The sequence below is a fragment of the Sciurus vulgaris genome (genome assembly GCF_902686455.1).
Source record: "Sciurus vulgaris genome assembly, chromosome: 7".
NCBI lineage: Eukaryota > Metazoa > Chordata > Mammalia > Rodentia > Sciuridae > Sciurus > Sciurus vulgaris.
In genome coordinates this window covers 28,610,479-28,625,365 of record NC_136467.1, presented here as the reverse complement: position 1 = coordinate 28,625,365, position 14,887 = coordinate 28,610,479, and the positions used below count along the sequence as shown (strand labels likewise).

General features: G+C 42.1%; 1 protein-coding gene and 1 long non-coding RNA gene across 5 annotated transcripts in view; one reads left to right on the top strand and one right to left on the bottom strand.

The window, feature by feature from the left end:
- MAP3K5 (mitogen-activated protein kinase kinase kinase 5) overlaps nucleotides 1-6,337 on the bottom strand; it is a 210,643-nt gene extending 204,306 nt beyond the window's left edge. For all 3 annotated transcript variants that reach the window (XM_079146205.1, XM_079146206.1, XM_079146207.1), the window contains exon 1: nucleotides 5,276-6,337. In XM_079146205.1, coding sequence (XP_079002331.1) covers nucleotides 5,276-5,723 — 448 coding nt within the window. In that variant the 5' untranslated portion in view covers nucleotides 5,724-6,337. The remainder of the gene's footprint in view (nucleotides 1-5,275) is intronic.
- LOC306665028 overlaps nucleotides 1-14,887 on the top strand; it is a 30,068-nt gene that overhangs the window by 1,399 nt on the left and 13,782 nt on the right. The window contains exon 2 of one of the 2 annotated variants that reach the window (XR_013764897.1): nucleotides 7,352-7,493. This is a non-coding gene — a long non-coding RNA (uncharacterized lncRNA). Of the gene's footprint in view, nucleotides 1-7,195; nucleotides 7,494-14,887 lie in introns of those variants that run through there. The other variant, XR_013764898.1, reaches the window with a different exon arrangement.

Below are 14,887 nucleotides of genomic sequence, written 5' to 3'. Positions count from 1 at the left end.
CACGAACACATCTTTCCTTTTTAAGAAATCACAGCAATAGGTGACTGGGTTGTTGAATTTTCTCTTTCTCTATAATGCCCTTACTTGGAAAAATTTAAATGTTGGCAGCCCTCTGACTTTTTTAACCAGTTCATGAGAACCTCTATTTAGGAGATGCCGACTTTGTCATCTCCCTCAAAGTTATATGGCAATATATGCAAACACTTCCAATGGCTATGAAAGCAGAAATGCAGAAGTTGGCTGGAAGACTTTCAAGAACTTATTCTAGGATAAGGAGGATTAAAGGTTGTTTTATTTTACCAAATAAAAATGGAAGACCTAAGGAGCTGTGTTGGAGCAAGAGGAACCAAAGCCCAGAAAGATCAGATGGCTCTCTGGCAAAATGGCAAAAACAAGCCACCTTCTTCACGAGCTCCTGTAAAGTGAAAACACAACATGGATGAAAATAGAAAAGCTAAGTTCTGAAAATTTCAACTAGCATGTGCTTCCTTCCGGTTCCTCACTATTGCTATAGGGGTGAAAGGCTGAGCAAAAGATTGCAATCTGCAGTGAGCCAGGCAGGTGAGAAGGCTGGTGGCAGGGGAAGGGGAAGCCTGCAGCCTATCTAATCCAGTGCCCAACAAGAGGGAGGCAGGTGGCCTTAAGCCAAGCAGGGTCCCAGGGTCTTACATCAGCAGGAAGTCCAAAGCCACAGAGAGGTTAGGAGGGGAAGAGGCTGAAAGGAGTGAACATGTCCAAGGATCCTGCCAGCATTGCCTCCTGTTTTACTCAGCATCCTTTTTCTCCCTGCAGACTCTCCCATGGCCCCCAGCCCACCAAAACCAGTCCAAGTGGCTGCTACTTCTACATCTGACCAAAATGCTACTGCCAACAAGCTACATCAAAGCAAAAGTCACTGATCTAACATACGGAAAGATGTGATCAGTTTTAGTTTCAGAAACACACTTTTCCTGAATGTTTAAAATGGTAAATGGGTCCCACACACTGAGTTAAGGCTTCTTACAGGCGAGTCCCAGAATCTACCATCTGCAATACTGTTTCTAGGGAAAAGTTTGCTCCTGGTTCAAACCAGCAATTTTAATCATTTAACCTGAATGAATGCATGTAATTTTTTCCACAGTTTCGAGTCTTCATAAGCAAAATGAAGGAAAAATAAAGCCTGGTTCAGCCCTTCAATATTCACAGAATCGGTGTTCATTAAAAAAGTATTTTTGGAATCCTGGCCAGCTGGGGTCTGACCAACACCAGAGCACCACAGATGACTGACACCTCGTAGCTTTTACAGCATTTCACTGCTTACAATGCAGGGATTGAGCATGGGTGTTAGCCAGGCATTGGCCATCTCTGAATTTTCACAAAAGCATTAACAGAGCATTAACTTCACCTCTCACAATGAAACAATGACAAGAGTAGTCAATGAACCAACTAGAATACAGTTAAATAAAATCAAATTGGGAAAAATCAATGAAAACCTGTAACTACAATCTTTTCTTTTTTGCTTTTGCTTTTACTTTTGCAATAGTGGGGATTGAACCCAGGGACACTCTATCACTGAGCCAGATTCCTAGTCCTTTTTTATTTTGAGATAGGATCTTGCTAAGTTGCTCAGACACCATTACACCCAGCTGCAATCTATTCTTTAAAAAGACACCAGTAACACAAAGATGGGGATAATTTGTAAAATTGTCATAATGCTTTAAGTTTTTATTCATTCCATTAAGCTGAGCTATTTGAGCACCATTATTCCCTTTTCCAATGCTGAAGTCCCAGTAGGCCATCTTTGCTTACCTTTCCACTAAGATTCACATATCGCCTCCTTTGAGAAACTACTCCTGAATCCACCCAACCTTACTGATCCTACAGCTGTGTCCAGGTAGTCCGAGGAGGCTTCTGTGTGACTCTCACAGAGGCACTGTGACAACTAAGGCACAGAGTCCACCCTCCCCACCAATTCTGAGCTCTTGGCAGCTGGGGACAGGATATATACAAGCAGTTCATGAATCTCTGTGAACTAAAATGACTCATGTGTAGTAATAACATTGAAATTTTAGAGTAAAGTATTTGAGAACCAGAGGAAATCTTGAATACCAAATACTCCAACCCTCTACTCCCTGAGTTTTTAAATGACTCACTCCAAATTAGAGAAGAACCAGAACCAGAATACAGACCTTGGAACTCCTGTTCCCGTGCTCTGCCCCAGGGCACCAGGCTGCCTTGCTTTTGCAAATTCACAGAATTAAATAAGGGAATCTCAGAAATTTACTTCAATTCTCCCTCTACTTCTACCCCCGAGCTAAACTTACAGGTAAAGAATTGCCATGGGAGGAGATAAGAGAACTTTGTGGTGATTTCAATTCCCAGGTTCGCAGCAGAGCTGGAATGAAAACTCAGCTTTCCCTGGAGGGGCCGTGTTCTTCTCACTGTATCATCATAATGATTCAACTTCAAGTGCAGGTAGTAGGTGTAAAGAAAAGGTCAGCGTGGCCAGGAGGCCTGCAACTGCCTGTTTTCATACAACTTGCAAGCTAAAAGTGTTTTTTACATTTTTAAGTGGTTGGGGAGGGGGAGCAAAGTTGTAGTATTTTGCTAATTATCTGAAATTCAAATTTCAATGTCCATTAGTAAAGTTTTATTGGAACATAGCCATGATCATTTGGTTAGGGGTCCTGTTTATGTCTGCTCTCAAAGCAGAGTTGAATAGTTATGAGAAACTTCAAGGACTACAAAATATTTACTACCTGGCCCTGGACAGAAAAAGTTGGCCTGTCCCTGGTGTCAGAAGAGAAAGCCCTCTCTCAGACATCAGAAAAAAATAGGTAATAGTCAGGCACAGTGGCACACACCTGTAATCCCAGAAACTCAGGAAGCTGAGGCAGGAGAACCATAAACTTAAGGAAAGTCTGGGCAACCCAGTAAGACCCTGTCTCAAAGTAAGAAAAAAGGCTGGGGATAGCTTAGCGGGACAGCACCCCTGGGTTCAATCCTCAGTAACACAAAAGGAGTCGGGGAAGAGGGTTATACTACCATCAAACTCTGTGACTATCAGTCTAGAACAAAAGGTTTGGATGAAACTGATACCATCCTCATTCTGTCATGGGCAGGTTAGAGGTCATGTCACCCAGATGGGCAAAGGTTAAACTGAAGTCTGCCTGGATTGAAAGGAGCAGAGAGGTGGGACACAAGAGGGCAGGAACAAGGGTCTCCCCAGAGCATTCCCTTCCCACTATTCTTTAAGGCACCTAAATGCCACTTATGATCATAGTCAGCTCTTTGAACCAAGATCCCAAGATGGGGAGCTTCCCTGGATTCTAAGAGTAAATCAGCACACCTAAGTGGAGGCAGCAGGGCCATGCCTGACCTTTCAGGATCAGCCCCAGAAGTAGAATCCTGCATTGACCAGTTACTGCCAATGAATCCTAGGTCCAGTCATGCATGGCTTGGTTTTCTCACTTAAAAAGGTAAGTACTTCCTCCGGAGCAGGGCAGTATGCCTATAAGCCCAGCTCCTGAGGCAGGACCAAATTCAAGGCCAGTCTAAGCAACTTAGCAAGATCTCATTTCAAAATGAAACTTAAATAAAAAGGGGAGGGGGAATGGCTGGGAATGTAGAGTACTCCTGGATTCAATTCTCATCCAGTACTGGGTGGGTGGGGGGCGGGGGAGATAAGAACTTTCTTCCCAGGCTTGTTTGAAGTATTAAATGAGATACAGTTCCAATGTCAGCTCCCTTCTAACCTTTCTCCCTCCTTTCCCCAGAGATAATATTTGGAGAACTACAGAAAGACTGCTTTGTTAGGAAAGCTTCTTACAAATTAGCTTCACGACTTCTTTTCTACAGCCCTAGGAAAAAAATATCCAATTTACAGTGCAATAAAAAGAGACTCAAGTATTTAGCTGGTATTTTCCTCTCATATCTTTCAGTTCTTTAAAGCTTCTTCAAAATTATAAGCCAAAAATGAGATCGCCATAATTTTTAAGAAAAGTTACATTTATGTAATTTTTATAGCAATCCGCCCAAAGGACCAAGCTATAATATATTATACTCATGTTCAACTATGAAGATGGAGACTAAAAAATACCCGACCAGAAAGTCCTAGTTTATTTAGTCTGGCCTCCTTAACATGAAGTTCTTCTAGTTCTTAAAATATTCAGCTCTGGCTGAATTCCAAGACTGACAGAAGCCTACTTTAGGTGTTTTGAAGAGGTTGTAGAGAATCAGAACTGAAAACAAGATTGGCATATACATGTATGTGATCACGAATACAAGAAGCTGATTGTTTTGAAACCATTAAACCAGGTTTCCCACCCACAAGTATAAAAATAACTAAGGCTGCACTCTCAACATTGGATGGACAGGATGATAAGCTAATATAGTTAATTTCAATAACATGTTATCATTCCTAACATTTGCTAACAGCTAATTGCTTCAGTCACTAGAACTGTTTAACACTTTCCGAAATCGGCGATAGCCTAAAAAGACACAAAGTTTTTCATGGACTATGCTTGCAATCACTTTAATGGCCAAGCTAATCTGAGTCATTAAGATAGCATATCAGCGTTTTAAACAATGTTAAATTATAAATTTTTCCAGCCCACCACGATGTATGGGCTAATTAAAAAAAAAAGGGGGGGGGGGGGACTCGTTCTTTCACCAAGATCCTAACAAAGATATCACAGGCATTTACCGTAAGTCATGATGTTATTACTTGCGGAAATAATTACTTGAAAGTTCAAATTGGTAAGAGAAGGCAAATTCAAGACACTACAACTTATTGAAGATAAAATGAGTTGGGAAGATCAGGACAAGACACGCTACTTCTTATAGTACACTGCAGGCAGCCGGCTGCGTGGCATGAAGTCATCGTTTCTGTACTCCCATAACTACACAGAGAAAAGGGTTATAGGTCTAAGTAAAAGGAAAATTGGGGACAAAGTGAAACAGACACACTGAATGGAGGGCTGATTGGAAATATCTTGCGCTGCCGAAAAACAGTTCTTCAGACCGACCACAAGGACCCAGGGCTCCAGCGCTGGGCCGTGGGTAGGTCAGTGGATCTCCTGCACAAACACAGTGGCTCTTGCGCAAGCACACACTCCCTCCCAGGATCGGCGAGCGCCACGAGTAGTCACGCAGCGCCGCTCGCTGCCCCCCAGATAGGGCGAGAAGTAAGAGCATGCTTCCGCCAAGAAAAACAAAACAAAACAAGTTTCCCAAAAAAACAGTCAAAGAAAGCGTAGGCCTGACCGCAGAGTAAGTAAAGGGGTTTCACGCTCACCTGCATTGTAAAAACGGTCCAGTACCGTGGTCTCCCCGAAGTCCAGTATACCAAAATGCAGGGTCTCCAGGGTGGCGCCCACCGCCTCGCACGCCTCCCGCAGGCTTTGCAGAGCCTCGCTCTCCGCCACCACCAGCTGCCCCTGGCTCGCTTCGTTGATCACATATGCCACCGTGGTCCGTCGGCCGCCCCCGCTGCCGGAGTTGCCCCGGCACCGGGTGGCGCTGCTCCCAGGGGTGGCAGCAGTACACCCGGTGCCAGGGGCGGCGGCGCTCTCCACGTTCCAGAAGCTGCCCGGTGGCGGCGGCGGTAGCTGGCTGGGCTCGCCTTCGGCCACTGTCGCCGCTCCTCCCCTCCGGCAGCTGCCGCCCTCGGGGAAAGTGCAGAAGCCCGAGGAGGCGAATGGTGGCACGGAGAAAGTGATGCCTTCGCCCGCCTCCGTGCTCATCTCTGCCGGCCGGGCTGCAGCGGCGGTAGTGTCCCCGGCCCAGCCGCACCTTCTGGCCAGCCACAGCTCAGGGCTGCTCCGCGCCCGCCGGGCTAAGCAGCTGCCATCGCGCGCAGCGCCCTCGCCGCCGCGCCGCCGCCGCCTCTCCTGCGCCCTGTCGCCCGCGGGCACGCCGCTGCCCGGCGGCGGCTCGCCCCTCCTCGGCGCCTCCGTGGCCGCGCCGCTCGGCCGCTGCAGGGTTGAGAGTACACGGGGTGGGGAAGCCCGGGTGAGCGGGAAGGGACAGCGCTTCCTTTTCTTGGCGGGCGGACAAGTCGGCTGGCAAACCTGAGCCGCGGTGCGGCTCAAGGGCGCCGCGCTCGGGGTGCCGTGCGCCCTCGCACCCGGAGCGCAACGGACTCCTTCCGTCTCGGCCACTGGGAGGGACCGAGGAGGGCGCCCTCTGGGTGCGGAGCTACCTGGCGAGCACCTTACGGACGGCGGGCGGGCGGGCTCCTGGGCTGCGTCCCGGAACAGGGGCAGCTGCAGCCGAAAGTCCCCGCCTCTCTCCTCGGCGGCAGCTCCCTTTCATCGGCTCTAGTTCCTCCTCTTCATCTGGCCTCGTTTCTCTTAAGCAGCCGCTTAGTTGCAGTGGCTGTGCAGCTCCCTGCAGCCGCTCGCCCTCTCCGCCACCCGCGTCTGGCCGCCCACTCGTCGCAGCACGAGGAGTCAAGGCCCGCCCCCGGGGAGGGCGCTGCTGGGAAGCTGGAGCCCGGACGGAACCCACCGCGCCGCGCTCCCGGACTTCAGCTCTTCCGCGAGTGCGGCGCGCGGCCAAGAGCCCACACCTAGGAGCTGCAGTACGCGACAACAGGATGGCGTCAAAAAGTCTCTCTAGTCAATACTGGAGGGTCCCGGAATCAGCCCCGGAGACTTGTCCCCGTTCCTCGCAGCCACGGCGCCCCCCTCAGGACGCTCCCGGCCGGCTCCGCACCGTGAACCTGGTCCTCGTGCCGCGCTGGAAGCACAGGGGAGGCCCGCGGGGCGCGGGGCACAAAGGTGTCAGCTAGCGCCCTGAAGCCGGGACCTAAACGGAAGGGGAGTTTATTAGTGACAATGGAGCTAAATTTAGAAATGGCAGGCTAAATTTATCCGGTCGACCTCTGGTACTTTTTATTTTAAATTTTCCAATAGCTTGTCCTGTTAATGAGTAATTGATTAGCTCCACCTGCTGAACGATTTAGCATTGTTATTTAGGATTTTTAAATTTCCCCCACAGATGCCATATATTTACGATAGAAGATGGGCAGCAAATTATTTCTCACAAGATGAAAGAGGAAAATTGTCACTTATTCTATGTTTAAAATTAAACCACATAAAAGAAATGCCTGGATTGTTTAAGAGCAATCAAAAAAGTACTCAACTTGTTTGGGGAGCAAAACAGATGTGTGAATTCCCAGAGAACTTCTCTGGAAGAGCTAATACGTCAATGGTAGGAAAACTAGTCCAAGTTAAAAATAAAGTACAGTAACTGGGTTTGGACTTCCCAAACCGAGATTAATGAGTCTTATGAAATAGGCTGGAGAAAAATGTGAATTACATTTCAAATTCCCAAAGGCCGTACTTAATACTATTGTGTTGGTGACTAGGTTTCAACGTGAATTTGGGGGAACACAAACATTCAGACCGTAGCCATGCAGTAGCATCCTATTGATAGACGAGGTCTGAAGAAGCAAATTACAGGCCCAAGAACACCGTCCCTGAAGTTCCTTACAATTACTGTCACTGATGGTAAGTTCATTTTCTAGTAAATGACATGGTCAAATGTCTTCAGTCCATTTTACCTGAAAAATAAGAAGAGCTTATTGCTATGGTATTTTATATCCAAATCTCAAGTCGGCCATCTTTATAGATGAGGAATCCAGAGGAAACATATCACCCAATGACAATACAAGGATAAAATTGGTTTCATTCCCCCCACCACACATCAGGGAAAATTCCAAATGGATAAGATATTAACTGTAAAAAGTGAAACTATATGAGTACTTCATAAGTATATGGACTTTTTTTGTTGTTTTTCATCTTAGGAATAAGGAAAACTTTCAGGACTGGAACTTGAAAAGGAAAAAATTGATAAACTTGATAACATAAAAATAAAACGTCTTTATATGGCATATGTAAACTAGACAGACAAATAATATGTCATCTGCAACTGGTATCACAGCTGAGTTTCTAAAAATAGAAGAAAAAAGACCAAAATCCTATAGACAAACAAGCAATAGAAAGCTGTAGGCAGGCAAGTCATAAACATGGAAGTACAGGTGGTTCTTACCATATACAAAGAAACTCAACATTATCATGATGAGTGCAAACTAAAATTATACTAGTATGCCACTTTTCACTGTGTTGGCAAAAATCCAAACATTTGACAACACATTTCATTTGTGAGACTGGATGTGAGAAAATAGGCATCCTTTTATTTCTGGTTAGCTAAACAGTAAAATGCCTTCAGAGGACATTTGTTAGTATCTGGAAAATTACATATTAATTGACCCTTGATCCAGCAATCCCGCTTCTAAAAATTTATCTCAAAGATACATTGGGAATTTTATGAAAACATTTTTACAAGGCTATTCATTTCAGTATTATTTGTGATAGCAAAAGATTAAAAATCATTCAAGTGTTCATTAGTCAGGGACTGGTTTAATAAATAGTGATATAACTCCTAAGTGGAGTACTATGCAGATATGAAGAGGAATATTAATTATCTCTATAGTTACCAAATTTTTCCCCAATTTTCTAGTTATTTAAACTGGGCAATAGAGTCCATCCTATTGTTCTTTTCTCTGCTGGAATCAGAAATCCAAGTAATAATTTTTCAAAGTAATGTATTTCTATTCTATTGGTTTGTTTTTGTTTGTTTGTTTGTTTGTTTTTTGTTTTTTGGTACAGGGGATTGAATCCAGAACCCAGGGGCACTTAACCACTGAGCCACATCCCCAGACATTTTAATTTTTTATTTTGAGACAGGGTCTTATTTACTAAGTGGCTTAGTCTCACTAAATTGCTGAGACTGTCTTTGAACTTGCGATCTTCCTGCCTCAGCCTCCCAAGCCTCTGGGATTATAAGCATGCACGACTGACTGTATTTTGTAATACACACACACACACACACACACTTGTGTGTCTCACTTTCTTAAAATGGTAATGCCTTATATATACTTTTCTATTTCTTCATTTTCAAATATTAGAAATAGTGCAGGACTGGAAATCTTTTTTGAAAAAGGGTGATTGTATTAGATGATCTTTCTATTGGGAAGCAATTTCTGGATAATGGTGCAAAGAAAGAGAATCTGAAGGCCAGTGATCCTTGGTTGAGGATAATACGATTGTAATTGGTGGAGGCTGAGGCAGTTAGAATGTAAAATCCACAATATCCAAGAGGAGGAAGCAGAGAAAGAATTCCAAAAATCTCCTTAAGAGGCTCTGAATCTTTAACTGAATACTACTCTGCATATGTGTAGAATAAAACCACATAAGTTCAGGAAAAACCATCTATAAGCATAGAATAGCTATCTGGGAACTCTAAAATAAACAACACCCAGAGCCAACACAGGTGGGATAATTAACTACCTCCCACCCACTTTAGCCAGGGTAGAAAGACTTTATTGAATCCACAGAGCATTTGAAGGAGACCCAGAAGAGCCATGACTTGAAAGTAACACTAGATTATTCCTAGAATAAAGGAACTTGTTATAGATGGGCTTAAAAACAAGAAAATTCACCCATAAGTAACTACTTGCCAGAAAAATATGTGTAATACCCTTTAAAGAAATATAATAAAATAGACTATTGAATAAAGTAAAATACCATCTGACAAATTTTGATTTTTATCAAAATTTACCAAACCAGAAAAAAAAATGATCATTAACAAAAATCAAAGATACAGTCCCAGAAGTGACAGAGATGATGGAATTAGCAGTCGAAAGACATTAAAACAACTATTAGTGCAAGTTTCAGGCACATGCCTGTAATCCCAGTGATTGGAAAGGCTAAGTCAGGAGATCATAAGTTCAAGACCAGGCTCAGCAATTTAGCAAGACCCTGTCTCAAAAAATAAGAGCTGGGGATATAGCCCAGTGGTAGAGCACTTGCCTCACATAATGTGGCCCTGGATTTGATACCCAGTACTGCAAAATAACTGAATAAAATAAAAAGAAGGGTTGGAGACGTAATTCAGTGTAAAGCACCACCTAGTTCAATCCCCAGTACAGGGGAAAAAAAAAAAAAAAAAGCAGAAGTACTTAAGAATTCAGAAGAATACAGGAACATAATAAAGAAAGAAATGAAGACATAGTAGAACCAAAGGGAATGATGTGAAAAGTAGAGTACATAACATTAAAATTAAGTCGGATGGCATTAATAGCAGGTTAGACACCGAAGAAGACAAGACCAGTAAACTTGAAGTAATAGAAACATAGTAAACATGTGAGTGTGTATATATATTATATATATTTATATACATGTTTATATATAAATATATATAAATATATAAATATATATTATAAATATTATATATATATAATATCACGTCTTGTCTCTGTTAGGGATCCTGAAGTTCACTTCCAAGTTCAGTGATTTCCTAGGAAGACTCACAGTACTCAGCATGTGGTCGTATTTATGCTATGCATTATTAAGGTGGAAAGAAGTCCAACAGAACCATGAAAAGGAAAAAGCACATGAAATAAAGTCAGAGCAAGTCAGGCACAAAAATCTAGGAATTTTTTCTCTGTGGAGTCACCCAGACACACGCAATCCCCCCAGTAACGAGTTGTGACAACGTATGTGAAATTATCTGCCACGGGACCTCATTAAGGACTGAGTGATTTTACAAAAATTCCAGACTCCCAGAAGGAAAGCAAGTGTTCAGTATAGGCCGTGTTGTTTGTGCAGTTTAGGCACAGTAAGCTTCTCTTATCACGGAATGGTAAGTCCAAAGTCCAGCTTGAAAGTTGACATTTCACTGTGGAACCCCAGCTACTCAGGAGGCTGAGGCAGGAGGATCACAAGTTTAAGACCAAGCTTAGCAACTTAGTAAGATCCTGTCTCAAAAAATAAAAAGGGTTGGGGTGTAGCTCAGCAGTAGAACTGGATTTATTTCCCACTATTGTTAAAAAAAAAAAGGAAGAAAAAAGAAAGTTGACCTTTCTAAGAATAGCAATCTCAGGCCTGCTATGTTAAATCTCTTCTGCACATTACCGAATCATATGCCATAAATCTGCACAGTTTATTGAATGTCATTTATACCTCAATAAAACTGTTTTAATATTTTAACTGGAATGAATTAATAATAAATAGAATTACATGGATAAAAACATTGTGATAGGCAAAAAAAGCCCAAAACAGAAGTGCACATATGAATAATTCCACCAGTATGAAATGTAGAAAAGACAAAGATAAACCTCAGGGACAGAAAGCATTGGAGTAGTTATCTGGCTGGTAGATGGGTCCTGAGATGAGTATAACAGACATGTGAGTGTGTAGTAATGTTGTATGCCTTTATTCTGGTAGTAGTTACACAAATGTGTAAATTCTCAAACTCACTGAAGTATATAATCGAATTGTATATATTGAAGTATGCAGATTTGTAGTATGTGAAAGGTATCTCAATACAATGGATTATTTTTAAAAATTAAAAATGGTTATTTAAAGAGAAGTGAAGAAACAGTCAAGAAGACATATATCTCATTTTGTAGATTTTTTACTTTGGAACATAAAATTATTTTACATAATTGTAATAACAAATTAAAGTTTAAAAAGGCAGACTCTAAAAATAAAAAAATAAAATGAGGCAAATTTATCTAGTGTGTATCTAGTTGGTGGATTGTGTCAGAGGTCAATCTGCAGAGACTGTGACCAAACATGGGATAATTTGAACATTAATAAGGAAATAATTTAAACACATCAAATATAGTTAAATTCATGAATTAATAATGAAATACAAAAAACAAATTGGTTAAGATTGAATATTAGACAAACATGGTGCCTGTTATGGTTTGAATGTGAGGTGTCCCCCAAAAGTTCATATGTGAGACAATGCAAGAAGGTTCCGAGGAGAAATGATTGGGTTATGAGAGCCTTAACCCAATCAGCGAGTTAATCCCTGATGGGGTTAACAGAGTGGAAACTGAAGGCAGGTAGAGTATGACTGGAGGAGGTGGGTCCCTGGGACTGTGCCTTTGGGGTGTATATTTTGCATCTGGCAAGTGGAATCTCTCTGCTTCTTGATCATCATGTGAGCTGCTTCCTCTGCCACACTCTTCTGCCATGATGTTCTGACTCACCTCAAGCCCTGAGGAATGGAGCAGATTATCTATGGACTGAGCTCTCTGAAAGCATGAGCCCCCAAATAATCTTTTCTTCCTCTTTGATTGTTCTGGTTAGGTCTTTTAGTCACAATAGCGAAACAGCTGACTGACTAAAACAATATCACACTCTGTAATCCCAGCAATTTGGGAGCTGAAGCAGGAGGATCACAAGTTCAAAACCAGCCTTGGCAAATTAGGGAGACCCAAAATTAAAAATAAGAAAAGTTTTGAGAATATAGCTCAGTGGTGAAAATGATTCAATCTCCATTACAAAACAAAAACAAACAAACAAAACTGGATGATATTAGTCATCTGATAAGATAAAGGGAAAGAATTAAACATTTATACTCCTTTTCACATCCCAAGTGTTTCCAAGGGTAAACACATAGTTTAATGAAGAAAAGTTTCTCTTCGCAAAATTAGCCTAGCTAATAAACATAGAAAAATTGTGAAATTAAAATTAAGCCATACTTAATGGCTACCAATATCACAGAAAGAGAAAAACAAACTTTATCTTTTAGAGAGAGGGTATACTTACCACCTACCTGTGAAGTAGTCTTGCCAAAAATTAAAATAAATAAAATAAAAATGTATCCTGAACTTGAACAAATGTCTGGGTCCAATTAAATTTAACAGAGGAGCCAGGGTTGGTGGCACATGCCTGTAATCCCAGCTGCTCAGGAGTCTGAAACTGGAGGATCCCAAGTTCAAAGCCAGTCTGGGCAACTCTAAGAGAGTCTGTCTCAGTAGGGAACATGTTAAATTACCCCATGAGGATGAAACCAGCAAAATCCAGATTTACAATCCTGGTGTTTCCATAAATAAAAAGAAACATCTTAGTTTTTTCAGGCTACTATAATAAAATATCATAACTGAGTTGTTTATAGATAATAGAAATGTATGTCTTACAATCCTGGAGGTTGGGAAATCTGAGGTCAATACATTAGCTCTTTCAGTGTCTGTTGAGGGTCTACATTCTTGTTCAAAGAAGGTGCCTTCTTACTGTTTCCTCACATGGAAGGAGGGTCAAGCTATCTCTCTGCAGTCTCTTTTACAAGCATACTGTATTAGATTTTGTCACTGACAGAATACCTGAGAAAAATCAAAGGAGGTGTTTCAGCGATTTAAGCTTTATTGCTATGGGCTTATGGTGAGGGAGAACATCATGGCGGAGAAGGTATGATGGGGGAAAACTGCTCATCTCATGGCAGTCAGGAAGGAGATGGGGGTGGGAAAGGCCAGGGACAAGATAATAGTCCCAGTGGCACACTTGCTTCAAATAGGCCCCACCTTGTCTTGGTCAGCCTTGTGTCACTATGACCAATACACCTGCCAAGAACACCTTACAGGACGAAAAGTTTATTTTGGTTCACAGTCCATGTTTGGCTGACTTCATTTCTCTGGGCCTAAGATGAGGCAGAGCATCATGGAAGAAGGGTATGGCAGAGGAAAGCTGCCCAGTTCATGACAGCCGGAAAGCAGGAAGAGCTTGAGTTCAAGGAACCAGTGATAATGTAATTCCTAAGGCATACCTTCTGAAACTTATTCCATCAAATGAATTAACCCACTCTTAGAAGCTAATCTTTTCACCTCTGAACATTCCTGCATTGTCTCACACACGAGCTTTCAGAGGACACCTCATATCCAAACCATAACACACCCCCTCCAAATAATGCCATCAAATTCAGAATCTCAGCTAGGTGTGAAAGTGCAGGCCTGTAATCCTAGTAATGGAGGCAGGAGGATGAAGATAATAAGTTTGAAGCCAGCCTGGGAAGCTTAACAAGACTCTCTCAAAATTTAAAAGAAGGTCTAGGAATGTAGCCCAGAGGAAGAATACTCCTTGGTTCAATTCCTCATATCTGGGGGGGGGGATAATGAATCCATCAAAGGATTAATCAGTTAATGAGATTAGAGCCCTCATGATAAATCACTCACCAAAAGTCCCACTTCTGAACATTGCTGTGTTGGAAACCAGGCCTTCAAGAACACAGCCTTTGGGCAATATTCCAGATCCAAACCATAAGATTTACTAATCTCAGTGTTTTTTTTTTTTTTTTTTTTGGTACTGAGGATTGAACCCAGGGCCTTGTGCTTGTAAGGCAAGCACTCTACCAACTGAGCTATCTCCCCAGCCCTAATCCCAGTTTTGAAGGCTCTACCCTCATCCCCTAATCATCTCCCAAAGGCTCCACCACCTACAGCCATCACCTTTGGAGTTAGTATTTCAACATATGAATTTTGGTGAGGAGACAAACAGACCATAGCAGTATGGAGAGAAATTCACAAACATCTTAGCCAATCTCAATGTGCGGATCTTATTTACATTCTAATTCAAATAAACAAACAAAAAAATTGTGATATAAAATGTTTGAAATTTTGAATACTGACTGAACATTCAATGAAATTAAGAAATAAATGTTTTTTTTAAATTTTAAATGATAATAACTATTGTGGGCTTTACAAAGCATCCTTACCTTGGAAAAATGCTTGAAGAAATGTTTATGGATGGAATAATGTCTGGAATTTGCTTCAAAATAAAACAGAAGAATAATAGAAGTAGATAGGAGTATAGAGAAAGCAAGATTGAGCAGTTCTTTGGGAAAGCAATAGTCTAGATGTTGCCTTGAAAATACCTTATAGAGTGATTAACATTTACAACTAGTTGGCTTTGATTGTCCAAACTTATTTTTGTACCAGACATTGAACTGAGGGGTCCTTAATCACCGAGCTACATCCCCAGCCCCTTTGAGGCAAAATCTCGCTAAGTTGCTGAGGGCCTCACTAAGCTGCTGAGGCTAGCTTTGAACTTGGAAT